The 16449-nt window shown below is 44.4% G+C and overlaps 1 protein-coding gene across 4 annotated transcripts in view; it reads right to left on the bottom strand.

Annotated features, from left to right (window-relative positions):
• LOC121232838 (ubiquilin-1-like) overlaps window positions 1-16449 on the bottom strand; it is a 1092736-nt gene that overhangs the window by 26784 nt on the left and 1049503 nt on the right. For 2 of the 4 annotated variants that reach the window (XM_041121292.1, XM_041121293.1), the window contains exon 1: window positions 811-1051. The exons of 1 other annotated variant lie outside the window; for it this stretch is intronic. In XM_041121292.1, coding sequence (XP_040977226.1) covers window positions 811-969 — 159 coding nt within the window. In that variant the 5' untranslated portion in view covers window positions 970-1051. Of the gene's footprint in view, window positions 1-810; window positions 1052-16449 lie in introns of those variants that run through there. One more of the 4 variants, XM_041121294.1, reaches the window with a different exon arrangement.

Below are 16449 nucleotides of genomic sequence, written 5' to 3'. Positions count from 1 at the left end.
CTGGCTTTATAGATAGATATCTGCCTTATGCTTTGACCACACCTTTCCTACGATTTGTAGCCTCCTAATCTAAACAAATTAAGTCCTGGTAAATACTCACATGGAAGGCCTCCAAAAAACTGAAGTGCTGCAGGAAATAGCGTCAATGATTCAGTAGGTGCCACTGTTTCTCTTGAATCAAAGGCACAATGAGATACTAACTTTCATAAAAAACTTAGAACAAAGACCCTAACAATTCAGAGCTATCAGACACTAGCACACTGAAGCACAGCAGAAGCTGTGCTTTATTTGTAGTGGAAGTTTAATACAGTCTAAAGACGCGGCTTTTCTAAAATTAAGAGATCTTTGCCATAGCCTACTCGCTGTTTCTAAAGCCAATTTTAGGTCAAGATAATTATTGGCACTATAGCACTGCCACGGAGGTGATTGCATATGTTTTCTACAGTTGTACTAGTTAGCCAGCGAGCCTCCTACTGCCAGACTGAGTCAGCTCGGCAGAGCAACTCAGAATTGCGAAACGAGCTACGCCCACCTCCCGGGCCGGCTCTCAGCATCGCAACAGGGAGGAGCCGTGGAGAAGACGACGCAGAAGGTTTCTTCACCACTCCCGATAACCTCAGTTAGCAGCGGCCCTCCACAAGGCCGGGGCAGCCCCGATACTCGCCCAACAGCGCCGAGAGCAGCTCGAATAAGCAGAAGCTGCTTTGTCATCGCGAAGGGCCTTCACCCTCCAAGCGTAGGAGGCGGAAACCACAGGCCAGGGCTCTTCCCCCTGGCTGCGCTCCCCACCCACCGCCCCCAACCCCTCACCTGCTGGACGCTGCTGGTCTCGGGCACAGCGAACTCTTCCTTCTCCTTGGGAGTCTTCACCGTGATTTTGATGATCCGCGGCTCGGCAGCAGCGAAACCCTGGGCGGAGGACTCAGAGGAGCTGTGGGCCCCCGCGGACCTCTCCGCGCCCTCCGACATGGCGGGTGGGACCTGACTCGCTCCAACTGCACAGCTCCAGGCGAGTCCTCCGCGCCACGGCCTCGCTCCTAAAGCGGCGCGCACTGATGACGCCCCGAACCGGGGAAGTCACTAGAAAGGGGGAGCTGTCTCCCCGGGCGTGGATTCGCCTTCAGCGCGCTTGCGCGTTAGTTTGAAGATTTTAAATCTTAAAAAGAGACAGTGACAAATAGTTCCTTAAACTGCCATATGGAAGTTTTAAATTTATTTTCGGATATAGTCAGGTGACTTCAGTACTCTGAAGTTCCAAGTAAATGCATTAAAAATGTTATGAGTTTTACAATATTACAGTGTTGATGTCCTACATATAATTGCACTATTACTTGCATATAATATAACGCACAATGATGTTGTATGAAGTAACAAAGCCGTGCCATGACCTGTACGACTTTCACGTTAAAAAGCGAGGGAGAAAAACTACATACAGCTTCTGAACCTATGTAAAGAGAGATCATAAAATTGCCTTTTGCTTCTAGGTTACTTGTTTAGCATCAGCTTAAGGGTAAAACTCAATATCTCAAACTGTTACCGAAAAAGCCGGTCGAGGAAACTCTCTAAGACTCGATTTTGGAGTTTTAGAAAGCAGGCATTCTTTATTGCAGCGCTGGGTGCACGAGGGATCGCTCCACCTATCGTGCACCCCATCAGGCCTAATTGTGCAGGTTAAGTACATGTTCTACATACATATTCACTAGATTTCCGAGAAATGTTATGCATATTCATTAGTTTTCCGGGGAAACTATTAGCATATGCAAATGCCCTTTACGCAGGCACATTGAAGGTCTCTGGTGGCCTTCAGGAGTCCTCTGGTGGTCTTCCATAGTCTTCCTCACTTGTCCGCTACTTGACCCTCCTCAGGTGATTCTGCGCACTATGGTCCTTTACATGTTTTGATACATCTTATCCTAAAGAATGCACGTTGGTCCCTAAAAAATGCTTGTTAGTGCTCTTATTATCTAAGCTTTCATTAGTGATGTAAAACCATATGGCTAGTTTAAGCTAAATTATCTACAAGGACGAGAACAAAGGCAGGAGTTCTTATCTTTTCCGGCCCTATCTATTCAAGCAAGGCCTCTGCTTGTGCCTTCTCAACAAGATCGTAAATTCATCAAACATTTAATTAAGCTTTGCGATTGCTCATGGCTCCCTCTTGCTCATTCTCATTTTCTTGATCTTTCAACCTTTACTATATCAAAATAACAACCTTTTACTACTTTAAAAATAGAATTACTATGGAAGCATCCCATAGCTGGGAATCAGATTTTCCTCAAACTTGGACAAAAAAAGACACAACACCACCCCCACCCCCCTTAATCCATACTTAAATTTAGTATCACCAAATTAGGTCCTTTCCCAAAACATTAGTGATTTTCCTATCCATCAGATAGGAAATTCCAGATTCCTATCCCTGTTTTAGTATCAAATATACGGATGGCTTCGAATCCTAGAGTCAAATGTCCTTTCTTCCTTATCCTTAAGTTATCCTGGAATTACCTTTTCCTACAATAGTCTGATTCATCAAGTGATTTGTTGGCTTGGTCTACTATTGGGATAATTTCTCAGAAACTATTTAAATTGGTTCAGTAAATTTTTACTAAACCAATTAAAAATCTGATAAAAGGTTTTAAAACTGGAATAGCAAAAATGGCTAAAGCCTATCCCAAGTTTTGTCTGTCCTAGACCTTCAATTTGTTACAGTAAAAATTATTTCAGGCATATTTAACCACTGAGCCTTTCCTTGGTCATGCTGTTTCCTTTTCCACACATTAGAACTTGACCCTACAAAGTGTTGAATTCCGATCCAGCAGAGCACTTTGACACATGCTAGTGATACATCGTCCTATTGACTGGCAGAATGAGGGCCATTATGAAATAACATTTTGCACTGCAATCAAGTAGTGATTTCAAGCAGAAATCAAACAGATCAAAGGACAAGGAGATGTTCCTCATCCATGGCTCTTAGTTTATATGCTAGCTTATGCTGACTATATCATTTTACACTGTTGTATGGTATTATTACTTGGAGTACAGTTTGTACTGAAATAGCACAAATGCTACCTGCTTTAACTTAGTGGAAATTTACAAATTTTCATGTTTACAAGTCAGATGAGAGAATTAATCATCTGTGTTATTTACTGAGAATACCTGAGGGACAAAGAATACAAATTCATATAAAAGAATAACTTGCAAATCATAAAAAGCCCTTAAGTAAGCAAAGAGGAAGTTTTAATGGTAGTTTCATCATCTTCATTTTGGTACAGATAAAATGGAAAAGGGAGTTTATTTGCCTATACTGAAAGTGTCAAGGTAGAAAATACCCTGAAACATGACAATATGCTTGTGTGTTCAAATTGAGATAGTTCAGAATACAGCTTATACACAATGCATAGAAAATGAAAATGATCCAGCAAAGGATTTTGAGTTCTTACTCCTCCATAGGCTGTTTTTATTTTGAACAATATCTTTTCACTTTTCATTTCTTTACTCTTGGTTTCACTTTTTTCCCCCGCTTCCTTCCTTCCCCCTGCGCTTTTATTTCCTCTTTCTATAATCATCTATTATGATAGACGGGGACGGGGTAATCCTGGTTATACATACAAATTGGGGGACGAGAGGCTGGAGAGCAGCCCCGCGGAAAGAGATCTGGGGGTTTGGGTTGATGGTAAGTTGAATATGAGTCAACAGTGTGCCCTGGCAGCCAAAAGCGCCAACCGTGTCCTGGGGTGCATCGAGCACAGCATAGCTAGCTGGTCAAGGGAGGTGATTGTCCCACTGTGCACTGCACTGGTGCGGCCCCACCTCGAGTACTGTATGCTGGTTTGGGTGCCTCAACATAAGGCGGCCATCAAACTATTAGAGTGTGTCCAGAGGAGGGCGACCAAGATGGTGAAAGGTCTCGAGGGCAAGACTTATGAGGAGCGGCTGAGGTCACTTGGTTTGTTCAGCTTGGAGAAGAGAAGGCTGAGGGGTGACCTCATTGCACTCTACAACTTCCTCAAGGGGGGCAGCGGAGGGGAAGGTGCTGATCTCCTCTCTCTGCTGACCATTGACAGGACATGAGGAAATGGAATGAAGCTGCGACAGGGGAAGTTCAGATTGGACATTAGGAAAAGGTTCTTCACTGGGAGGGCGGTTGGTCACTGGAACAGGCTCCCCAGGGAAGTGGTCATGGCACCAAGCCTGTCAGAGTTCAAGGAGCGTCTCTTAGTCATATGGTTTAGTTTTAGGTAGTCCTGCGAGGAGCAGGGAGTTGGACTCAATGATCCTTATGGGTCCCTTCCAACTTGAGATATTCTATGATTCTATGATCTGCACAACTTTTCTGCATCAACTTCTGATCCTAAAGAATATAATTCAAAGTAAGTTTGATATTAGAGACAGCAGTTTAATTTTTATACCATTCCTTTTTCCTCATCTACAATTACAGCATTTACTGCAGCAGTTCAGCTTCTTTATGTACAGATGAATAACTTTATATAATATAACAAAGTGCTTATTAATAAACAGGTCAAGACTCAAGCCAGACGGAAATCTTGCACAACTCTCCTTCCAGTGAAGTCTCTAAACTTCAACAGCCAGGTCAGACCACTAATGTGAACTCTACCAGGTGCTGTAAACGTTCATTAGAAGTCAAATTCTGAGCATTCTTCCATACAATTTAAAATACTTTATACTCCTAATAATTCCAAATAATGTAATTTTCAAAATTGTTTCCTTTAATTGTTTCTTGTTAATAGGTATCCGAGAAGAAGAAAATTCTGCCTTCTAGCTAATAGACCTGATTTACTTCGAGTCAAGCATCTTACCAGTTTTCATTTCACCTTAATTCCCAGCTCTGACTAGACATCTCCAGTTTGTGATTTTTTTCCATAGGTAGTTGATTTAATCAAATGTAGTCACTTAAATTTGAAAAAAAAAAACCACAAACCAAAACAAACAAAAACCCCACACCCCACACACAACTGAAAATGAACTTGCAGTGACCAGGGAATATTTTGCATCAAAATCAAAATACTGGCTCAAGCCAAGTTGAACCAAATTGAGAATATCAGTAAAAGGTTTGAACCAGTTTAGCTAAACTCAGTTTAAAGTTATACTTTGTCCTGGTTTCAGCTGGGATAGAGTTAATTGTCTTCCTAGTAGCTGGTACGGTGTGTGGTGGGTTGACCCTGGCTGGACGCCAGGTGCCCACCAAAGCCATTCTATCACTCCCCCCTCCTCAGCTGGACAGGGGAGAGAAAATATAACAAAGAGCTTGTGGGTCAAGATAAGGACAGGAGAGATCACTCACCAATTACCGTCACAGGCAAAACAGACTCAGCTTGGGGAAAATTAACTCAATTTATTGCCAATCAACCAGAGTAGGGTAATGAGAAATAAAACCAAATCTCAGAACACCTTCCCTCCACCCCTCCCTTCTTCCCGGGCACAACTTCACTCCCGGATTCTCTACCAACCCCCCCCCAGCGGCACAGGGGGACGGGGAATGGGGTTTACGGTCAGTTCATCACACGTTATTTTCTGCCGCTTCATCCTCCTCAGGGGGAGGACTCATCACACTCTTCCCCTGCTCCAGCGTGGGGTCCCTCCCACAGGAGACAGTCCTCCACAAACTTCTCCAACGTGGGTCCTTCCCACGGGCTGCAGTTCTTCACAAACTGCTCCAGCATGGGTCCTTTCCACGGTGTGCAGTCCTTCAGGAGCACACTGCTCCAGCGTGGGTCCCCCACGGGGTCACAAGTCCTGCCAGAAAACCTGCTCCGTGGGCTCCTCTCTCCACAGATCCGCAGGTCCTGCCAGGAGCCTGCTCCAGCGCAGGGTTCCCACGGGGTCACAGCCTCCTTCGGGAACCCACCTGCTCCGGCGTGGGGTCCTCCACGGGCTACAGGTGGATATCTGCTCCACCGTGGACCTCCATGGACTGCAGGGGGACAGCCTGCCTCACCATGGTCTTCACCACGGGCCGCAGGGGAATCTCTGCTCCGGCGCCTGGAGCATCTCCTCCCCCTCCTTCTTCACTGACCTTGGTGTCTGCAGGGTTGTTTTCTCTTACATGTTCTCACTCCTCTCTCCGGCTGCCGTTTCCGTCTGTCCCAACTTTTTTTCCTTCTTAAAAATGTTATCACAGAGGCGTTACCACTATCGCTGATTGGCTCGGCCTTGGCCGGCGGCGGGTCGGTCTTAGAGCCGGCTGGTATTGGCTCTGTCGGACACAGGGGAAGCTTCCAGCAGCTTCTCACAGAAGCCACCCCTGTAACCCCCCCCGCTACCAAAACCTTGCCACACAAAGCCAATACACAGTGCTATGTTTTGAGTTCAGTATGAGAAGAATGTTGATAACACTGATGTTTTCAGTTGTTGCTAAGTAATGTTTAGACTAAAGTCAAGGATTTTTCAGCTTCTCATGCCCAGCCAGCGAGAAAGCTGGAGGGGCACAAGAAGTTGGCACAGGACACAGCCAGGGCAGCTGACCCAAAGTGGCCAACGGGGTATTCCATACCGTGTGACGCCACATCTAGTGTATAAACTGGGGGGAGTGGGGGTGGGGGATCGCCGCTCAGGAACTAGCTGGGTGTCGATCGGCGGGTGGTGAGCAATTGCACTGCACATCATTTGTACATTCCAATCCTTTTATCATTGCTGTTGTCATTTTATTAGTGTTATCATTATCATTATTAGTTTCTTCCTTTCTGTTCTATTAAACCGTTCTTATCTCAACCCACGAGTTTTACTTCTTTTCCCGATTTTCTCCCCCATCCCACTGGGTGGGGGGGGAGTGAGTGAGCGGCTGCGTGGTGCTTAGTTGCTGGCTGGGGTTAAACCACGACAACCTTAAGTTAAAATGTTACAATTCTGAGTTTAGCCAAGGCCTCAGGTGGTATTAATTGCATTAAAACTTACAACCAAGATCTCCAAAGTTTTGCTATAAATTAGACATAACATTCCTTATATTTCTGAACATTAAAACCAGAAGATAACACATTCACCTTTCATGTTTTTCATGCATAGGGGAAGAAAGAAAAAAAAACCCCCAAACGTATTAACTTCTACTTTCATATGTCCAAAAGGAAAAAAGAAAAATAAAATAAAATTTAAAAAAAGGAAAAACAAACAAACAAACAAACAAACAAAAAACCCCACACAGGATGTGTATTAAGTTTCCCTTCCCATTCCTGAGTTGAGGTTAGGACTCTTGTTTTAGAGTCAATTAAAAAGGTTAAATTGAAAACGCTGCATGCTGAAGTGTAACTGGATAGACAACAGTTATCTTCTACTGTTGTTATGGGGCTCACTTTGTGAATACCCTGCCTTTAATATAGCAAACCACAGGCATAATGCTTTGCTAGAACCAGAGTGCAACATCCTTGTTAGTTCATCAATAATTCCAATAAATGAAATGCTGTTATCTCACTTTGAGTGGGATTTGTCTTTACTCTCTAGAAGACATTAAAGAGCTCCATAAAAGTAGCATTAGGCAGGAATAGAGCCCTGAGCTTCTGAACTATGACTGCTAGTTCTTAGCTGGAATCACTCTTTCAAAGTCTAGAGAGAAAAAAACAAAACAAAACAAAACAAAACAAAACAAAAAAACCAACAACATTCATCAGTTTGATTATCCTGAGCAGTAGACAAGCATTTTCCAATTGGACTCTACTATCTAAGCATTATCCCTACTTATTTTTGTTGTTTTATTCACACTATTATCTCAGTAAATAGGAGTCTTTCTCTTCCTTCTCTCTGTTCAGGATTTCTGTCACCTCACCTTTGGTCTTGAAATTCCGGTAATTTTTATTTTATTTTTTAAAAGGCATAATCTTTATTTGCTGAGTCTTCCTATATATGTTGCTACATACACGATTTACAGCTTATTTCAAAGCAACTAGGACAAATACAGAATACTACTGAAGATTTGTACTGGAAATCAGAAGAGCGACAAATCTGGCTATCAGTAAGTTATATACACTCACAATCTAAAATGACTCAGATTATGGGAAAATAGCAAGAGAATTGCTAAATTTTCAGAAGAAAGCATACTGGGAGTGTGCATGTGTCTCTCTCCCCCCCTCCCTCCCTCCCTGCCTCCCTCTCCTCCTCCCACCCCGAAACAGGCTGCAACGACTATAAAATAAGCTTTCTCTTTATGAACACTCATTTATTACAAATGTAAAAGGAACAAGATATGGAAAAATAGCGTTCCTCCCCCCCCCAAAGTCATACACAACTAACTTCTAAGAATAAGGGCGACATAGTGGAGAACAAATCAGCTGATTAAAGAATTTCCTTGCAATTTATACTGGATGGCTCGGCTGATATATTAAGTGGTGAACTGGTGTCCTGGTTTCGACTGGGATAGAGTTAATTTTCTTCTTAGTAGCTGGTACAGTGTGTTTTGGATTTAGTGTGAGAATGATGTTGATAACACACTGATGTTTTAGCTGTTGCTAAGTAGCGCTTGTCCTAAGTTAAGGATTGTTCAGTTTCCCGTGCTCTGCCAGCAAGCAGGTGCACGAGAAGCTGGGAGGGAGCACGGCCAGGACACCTGACCCAAACTAGCCAAAGGGATATTCCTTACCATAGAACGTCATGCTCAGTATATAAACTGGGGGGAGTTGGCCGGGGGGGGCGGGGGGCGGATCGCTGCTCAGGCATCGGTCAGTGGGTGGTGAGCAATTGCATTGTGCGTCACTTGTCTTTTCTTTTCTTGTTTTGTTGTTTTCTTTAATTATTATTTTATTATATTCCTTTTCGTTATTATTATTATATTTTATTATTATTGTTAGTATTACATTTTACTTTACTTCAGTTACATTTTATTTTACTTTAGTTATGAAATCGTTCCTATCTCAACCCACGAGTTTTACTTTTTTTTTTTTCGATTCTCCTCCCCATCCCACCGGGAGCGGGGAGGAGTGAGCGAGCGGCTGCATGGTGCCTAGTTGCTGGCTGGGCTTAAACCACGACAACTGGGAAAGGAGGACTGTAGGGTACAGCGTTCGGAAGATCTCGCGATGTCACGGAAAGGTAGAAGGCTAGTCGTCGCCTCCCTATGACATATCAGTAATCCCACCTACCGTTGTTAGTATAAAAGGAATTAACTGCGCAATAAAAGAGGAAGTTGACGCTCACACCATGTGTGTTAACTGTCTCTTCCCTGGTCCGGGCCGACCAGTGATCTAATCGCGGCACCTTGATATGTAGCACTGCTACATAGTGGTGACCCCGACGTGATCGGCCGCACAGGCGACGATGGAGCTTGCGCAAGCGATTAAGGTATTAAAGGTGTTAGCTGATGAGGCGGGTGCCCGCGGTTCGATTAGGAGGGGCCCCACGGGCGAATGCATCCAATGGATGCTGCGCCGGGGGGACATTGAGTTTCCTAGATAAGTTTTGAGCCCCCCAAATTGGGGAGAGATTCGGGAGTCCTTGCTCCGATCCGAGCGCGGAGCTGCTGAACGATCGCAGAGTTGGGGGAAGGTGGAGCAGGTGGTCGCGGCGGGACGGGAGGCTGAGGCGTGCTGGTTGGCGGCGCGAGCTGCTGCGTCTGCGGGTGCAGCGCCGCCTCGGGAGCAGCGGGGACAGCGCCCTCGGGGACAGCGGGGACAGTGCCCTCGGGGACAGCGGGTCGGACTCAGACGGAGCGGGCGGCCGTGGAGCGGGGTTCACAGAGTGGGCCGTCCTTAATTGCGGACATGGGCACGGAGGGTGCGGCGGAGACGGAGGTTTTTCCTGCAGAGGCGGCACCAGCGGGACCTGATGCGCCCCCCCCCCCCCCAGTATCCACGAGAGGAGTTGCGGCGGGTGGTTCGGCAGCTCATGGGGAGGGACGGTTTGCAACGCCTCAGGCACAGGCACGGGGCATGCGCGGGCGTGACTTTACGGCAGTCGCAACAACTGCCTTGGCCGCTCTTGGGCGTGTCGCGGCCATGGATAGAGCGGACCCCCCTTGCGTGAAAGTTCGGCAGGGGATTGCCGAGAGGTTTACTGCCTTTTTAGATGGGCTTCAGCTTGCTGTGCAGGCGGCAAACCTCCCGGAGGCGGCTAAAGAGGCGATTGTGCTTGAATGTGCTAGGGCTCAAGCTAACCCACAGAGCGCAGCGCTTGTCTCTCATTTGCCAGCGGGTTCGTCCCTAGGCAACATGATACGCCAGGTACTGGAGAGAGAGCAACACCGGGAAGCGCGTCCGGTAGTGGCGGCCTTGCAACAAGTTTTGCAGGCGGGTACAGCCTGATACTGCTTTTGAGGAGGCAGTCTGTAAGCAGGCCGCTAACGAGCAGGATTCTGATTCTGATAATAATTCTTTTGTATCAGGCAGGGTGGACTCTGAAAAAGAGCCGGATTTATATCCCTCATTACCTCCACCGCTGCCTGCCGCGGCCGTCCCGCCGCTGCCTCCCGCGGCCTCTGCGCGGCCGGGACCGCTGCCGTCCCCCACCCCCCCACCCCAATCCCCTGGTACTCCCTCTCCAGGGTTTGCAGAACTTAAAACAGAACCTCGCTTTGCTGCACTGCCTGTATCTCCTTCTCCTGCTACTCCCTCTAACTCTGTGCCTCTGTCTAATCCATGACGATTCACTTAATAATTTGGGAAAAAATACACATAGCTTGATGGAACGCTGTCGAGAAAAAGCTCTACAGCAAGGAGATACCATGTTTACTTTTCCTGTTGTATGCACACCTGCCTCAAGAAATGCAAGAACCTCAAGAGTTAGAGTTCTTAGGATCAGTCATCATGAATCCCTGTGTGATGTTTAATTACACCCATAACACCACTCGAAAGGGTCAGAATGTAAATGCTATTTTGCCTGTATATAGAAATGCTACAGCTTGGTGTAACTATATCTATTCCAGAATATCACGCTCTTTTTTCTATTCCAGCTGCTTTACCTGCGGGGATGTTTTTAATTTGTGGGAATAGAGCGTGGGAGAGGAATTCCATCACAACTTAACAGGAGGCCATGTAGCCTCGGACGACTTGCGTTACTAACACCCGATATCAATATGATTCACAGTAAAAGGCTCACGATAACTGACACAGCTTTAACTGGACGGCTAACAAGTTTGGGAATTACGGGATGGTTGAAAGATTTGCTTATGCATGGCTCAGTTATTTTAATTGTAATATTAGCAGTTGTAATGATTGTACCACGTATCATAAAATAGTTGAACGTATGATTGCAAAAGCATTTCATGTAACTTGGCTTGCATAAAAATAATTGGAAAAATAAAAAAAAAAAGAGAGAGAGAGGAAGAGACAGAAAAAAAAATTAAAAAACAAACAGCTGGAGAGAGGGAAGAGAGATGCGGTTGCGGAACACACAGACATGGCAGCTGAAGAGTGAGAACATCTAAGAGAAATAACCCTGCAGACACCAAGGTCAGTGCAGAAGGAGGGGGAGGAGGAGATGCTCCAGGCACCGGAGCAGAGATTCCCCTGCAGCCCGTGGTGAAGACCGTGGTGAGACGGGTCGTTCCCCTGCGGTCTATGGAGGTCCACGCTGGAGCAGTGTGCTCCTGAAGGACTGCACGCCGTGGAGGGGACCCATGCTGAAGATCTTCGTGGAGGACTGTCTCCCGTGGGAGAGATCCCACGCTGGAACAGGGGAAGAGTGTGATGAGTGCTGCCACTGAGGAGGATGAAGTGACAGAGTTAATGTGTGATGAACTAACCGCAAAACCTCATTTCCCGTTCCCCTGTCCAGCTGTGGAGGAGAGAGTGATAGGATAGCTATGGTAGGTAAATGGTGTCCAGCCAGGATCAACCCATCACATAGACAAAATGCATTATAAAATAGAATGAAATTACATTGCAATTGGGTATTTCAAAAACAAGGGCTCTGTGTAACTCCTTTACAAGGGAATGAAAGTGTATATACGAAATTAGCAGAATAAGGTGTTTTTCAAAGAATTGTCTAATACTGTTGAATGCTTAAATCCAAAAACATGATTTGAAGGTTTAAATTTGTGTATCTGAATTTATATTGCTATTGGAGAATTATTAATCATTTGTGTGTTTGCAGCAATCAGAATCACCTGAGCAGCAGTACGAGGATTGCGTCAGTTCGAAGCTAGAGTCCTCGCTGCCTTCCTCGTGAATCTGATGTTCCTAAACAAAAAAGGGGGCGATGTGGGAGCAGCTCGGAACACCTGGCATTTGTTTTCAAGAGTGACCGTTAGAATTTGTTGTGCTGCATGTTTGCCAAGCCTTGAAGAACTAGTTTTACAAGGTCAGGTTGGAGGATGGCCTTGTGTAGGCCTGGGAAGATGTGGCTGAAGACAGTCACGAGTATGTGTATAGAATGTTTTTATCTTTAACTGTTCTGAGGACTGTCAAGAATCCCAGCTGAGCCAGATATGTGCTCCTGTGTTAGTAGTATTGGCTGTATACCGTTAGTTCTTTCTAGATCTTTGTTGAAACATATATAAGTTGGATTCTTTTGTGAAATAAGGGGAATCTTGCACGGAAAAAAGAAAAAAAAAAAAAAAAGAAAAGGGGAAATTGTGAGAGATTTCATAGAAAATGAGGGAACATTTCTTTGAGCCTGATTATTTAGAGTTAGCATAAGTAGCCCGCAGTCAACATGAGTGGACCGGAGTACGCTCCCTTTAAGCCACTACAGTATTTGCATGTTACCGTAGACACCTATAGTAAGTATATTCTCGCTACAGTGCACAGGAAGCAGAATAGCTTGGCAGTTGTACAACACTGGCGTGCTTGCATAGCCCAACTGGGGATTCCACGACAGATCAAGACGGATAATGGCACAGCTTATACCGCGGAAAAGGTGAAACGATTTTGTGCAATCTGGGGTATAGCCCTTGTACATGGCATTCCTTATAACAGCACTGGCCAGGCCATTGTAGAACGAGCACATCGAACCTTAAAGACCCTGCTAGATCGGCTTAGGGAGGGGGAGCAGGCGGAGCCCTCCTGCTTACGGGATAATTCACCTGTTCTCCGTACACAGCGTCTCCTGTTAACTGCGTTAACTTCATTAAATCAGACAATTCGGGGGGACCTGGACCAGACGGCGGCGCAACGACGTTTTACGACTACGGAAGAGAAAGGCCCCTACCCGTTGGTCCGTGTGCGTGATCCCCAGACACGCCAATGGGACGGACCGTTTGAGCTGCGTTGCCTCGGGCGGGGGTACGCCTGTGTACAGACACCTGAAGGGCTACTGAAATGGGTCCCTAGTCGTATGGTTCGTCCTGCCCTAACCTCGTAGTGTTTGAGTGTTTTTTCTTTACAGATTGCTGTTATCCTTTCCTGGCTTGTGACGTCTTGGGTATCTGCTACGAATTTCTGACGCTGGAGCAATTAATAAACAAGATAACAGAACTGCAGAAGCAAGAAGGCGCTGCAAGACCTTTATAGCAATTAAGAAAACTGTCATTTCGGCTTGGAGCATTTAGCTGCGGGATGGGGACTTAGGAGTTGGTTTGTATCTTTGTTAAAAATCGGGGTTTCTTTTATTCTTGTGTATTTTATTAGGTATAATGTTGCTTTTACTGTGTTTAATTAATTGTGTTCATAGACCTTGTAGGTCACCTTAGCCGACATAACAGGTCAAGATTCTCTGTGCACTGCAACCACATCACTAAGCCCGTGAACCAATAGACAGGATGGCTATGACTCGTGCGGCACGCCTGGCCAGCGACCGCATGTGCCATAGGCTCCCCATGTTTCAACTGAGGCGAATTTTAGCACCCGCTGGCCACGTGTGCTGAAATCTGTTCCTCTGCAAATGTACAAATACCGGGATTTTCCAAAGAGCATCGGGCTGGTGTACGGCAAGGCCATCGTTGCCTCTGTGGGGACGCCCACGTAAAGCTGGCACCTACCGATTGCTGGGCTGAGTTCGCGGATGGTGGTGACTAAATCTGTTAATACTCTTCTAATAGAAAAAGGGAGGGGGAATTGTTGTGGGAACATTTTTAGCTAACGGTCACAAGAGCATTCCAGACGCCTTTAGAAGGCCTTGAACAGAATAAACAAGAAGACAAAAATAAGAAAGATACCAATTAGAAAAACACAGGTGCATATTCCACGATAAAGAGAACCCAATGGGAGCTAGTTGGACATGAGGAGGGGGAGATGTAGGGAACACCGTTCGGAAGATCTCGCGATGTCACGGAAAGGGAGAAGGCTAGTCGTCGCCTCCCTATGACGTATCAGTAATCCCACCTACCGTTGTTAGTATAAAAGGAATTAACTGCGCAATAAAGGACGGAGTTGGCACTCACACCATGTGTGTTATCTGTCTCTTCCCTGGTCCGGGCCGACCAGTGATCTAATCGCGGCACCTTGATATGTAGCACTGCTACAGAGGACTGAGATTAATTGTTGACCAATGAGAACTGTATTCAGCATTGCCCAAATTAGAAGTGTGTCTCTATTTCTTTAGTACTTAAAAACAGAATAAGCTTTTTATGAGGAGGTGAACATGCACTTTTAGAATACAACTTCTTTCTCCTTTTAATAGAATTCCTTCTGCTGCTAATCAACAAGCATTATACAAGCTAATTTTCATTTATGTCAAACTCAATAAGACAAGAAAAAATACTGTTCCACAGTGCTGGGGGGGGGGGACACACACGACAGACAGACACCTTTTACTGATGGTCGGCGGGGGGGGAAACCTATGTCAAGGAGGGACAGAAGGGTAATTTAAAATTTACAGGAAGACAAATTTAAAGAATAGTGGAAGCCAATCTGTTGGCTTTTGGCTTCGAGACATCCGAAGTAATACAGCTTTGAATTCTTACCTCTAAATATAATTTAACAATTTAGTGATGACTTGAAACAGAGTGATTGGATTTCAGGAAAAGCTATATCCTGGATTTCCTAATTCAAAATTGCTCACAAATATGAATATATTGAAAGAAGGTATATCTTAAAATTACAAACCTTGTTTGGGGAAAAGAAACATTTCTTAAGGAACAGCAGATAATGAAAAACAAACAAACAAACAAACAAAAAAAGAATTGGGGTTTTTTAATTTGAATTAGACTATTAAAAAGACAGATTACTTTGATCCACCTAGTAATGTTTTATCTATTAGGACAAACAAGATGCTGCAGTTACTATTTGGTCACAGAGTACACAGTTCTGAAAAGTAGTATCAGTGCAGGTTACACCAATTCTAAAGTGTCATCAGTCCCAAGGATGTGGTATTTGGAAGTGAATTTTGAAGAGCTGGTCAGAACAACCACCACCACCACGCAAACACACACACGCACACAACCACAACAACCTAGGACAAATAAAGTCAGTGAAGCTACAGCAAGTCTTCCAGTACTATTATGAAATTTAAATAATTTTGGACTATTAGCTACAATGTCTAATTTCTTGAAGTTTTATCCCACTGTTAGCACCTTCATGCTATTAATTTTCAGAAGTCACTGATAACCATAGAAGTTTAACAGATTCATGGGATCAAGAAATCGATTGATAAAGACTTTTTTCCTGCTTTCTTATCCTATCTTCCTATCTCCCAATGAAGTGCCATCTTCATACATATCTTGCTTTGGAAATTGCTCAGTGCTTCATTGCATTAAATAAAAAGTTTCTTTTTTTTTTTTTTTCTTTTTTTTCTAATTTTCTATTTTTAGAACTACAGCTATATCGCTTTGTTTCCCCCTTATTCTCTTCTCTGGTTCTTTCCTTCCAACTTCTGTGTTCTCTGCTGACTGCCCAGGTACCTAATAGGGATTTGCTAACCCAGTTTAAGTCAGGCAGCTCCTATTTGTACTCTGTAATACTCCACTTCAACAACTATCCCAATATAAGTAAGATCCCAGGATTTAGTACTAAATTCAGTGCTGCACAAACAATTCTGCATTTTCATAGCCATATCACATTCACTGACAGTACACATGGGGCAAAAAAAATGTTCAAATTTTGTCTCTTAGCACAAGATTAACTATTTACTACTGAGCATGCTCTGAGGCAAGACACAGGGCATTTTTCAGAGCCAAAAGATACAAAAGCTCTTTTTACATGGTAGTTGCATGTGCTAGCTTCTGCATCTTGCAACTGAAACTCATGTATATATACACACACACAATGGAAATAAAAGGATACAGATGTGCTATACAGGGAGAGGAAATAATGACTGTTGACATTAATTAGATTCAGATTCAGCCACAGGGAGATGGCTTTGCATGAGCTGCCTCATTTTTAGTTTTGGTTTGGTGAAACTTTCACCATTTGCATACTAATGCATTTGTATCTTGATAGTCATTAAATGAAGTATTCTTAATTGAGAAATTTTAAGAAAGCAAGAATTCAAACATACAAATGGAAGAGTAAGTTTTATTGAATGATGAAAAACTAATTATCGCATTTCAATTAAAGTTTAAGCTTTGCTAGAATACTAGTTTTCTATTTTTTCTTTAGCAGAAAGTGCAACAAATCAATTATTCAGAATGTTAGTCAA

This window comes from Aquila chrysaetos, chromosome W, assembly GCF_900496995.4.
Source record: "Aquila chrysaetos chrysaetos chromosome W, bAquChr1.4, whole genome shotgun sequence".
In the NCBI taxonomy this organism is placed as follows: domain Eukaryota; kingdom Metazoa; phylum Chordata; class Aves; order Accipitriformes; family Accipitridae; genus Aquila; species Aquila chrysaetos.
Note: the sequence above shows the minus strand (reverse complement) of the source record. Positions and strands in the feature narration are given on the sequence as shown.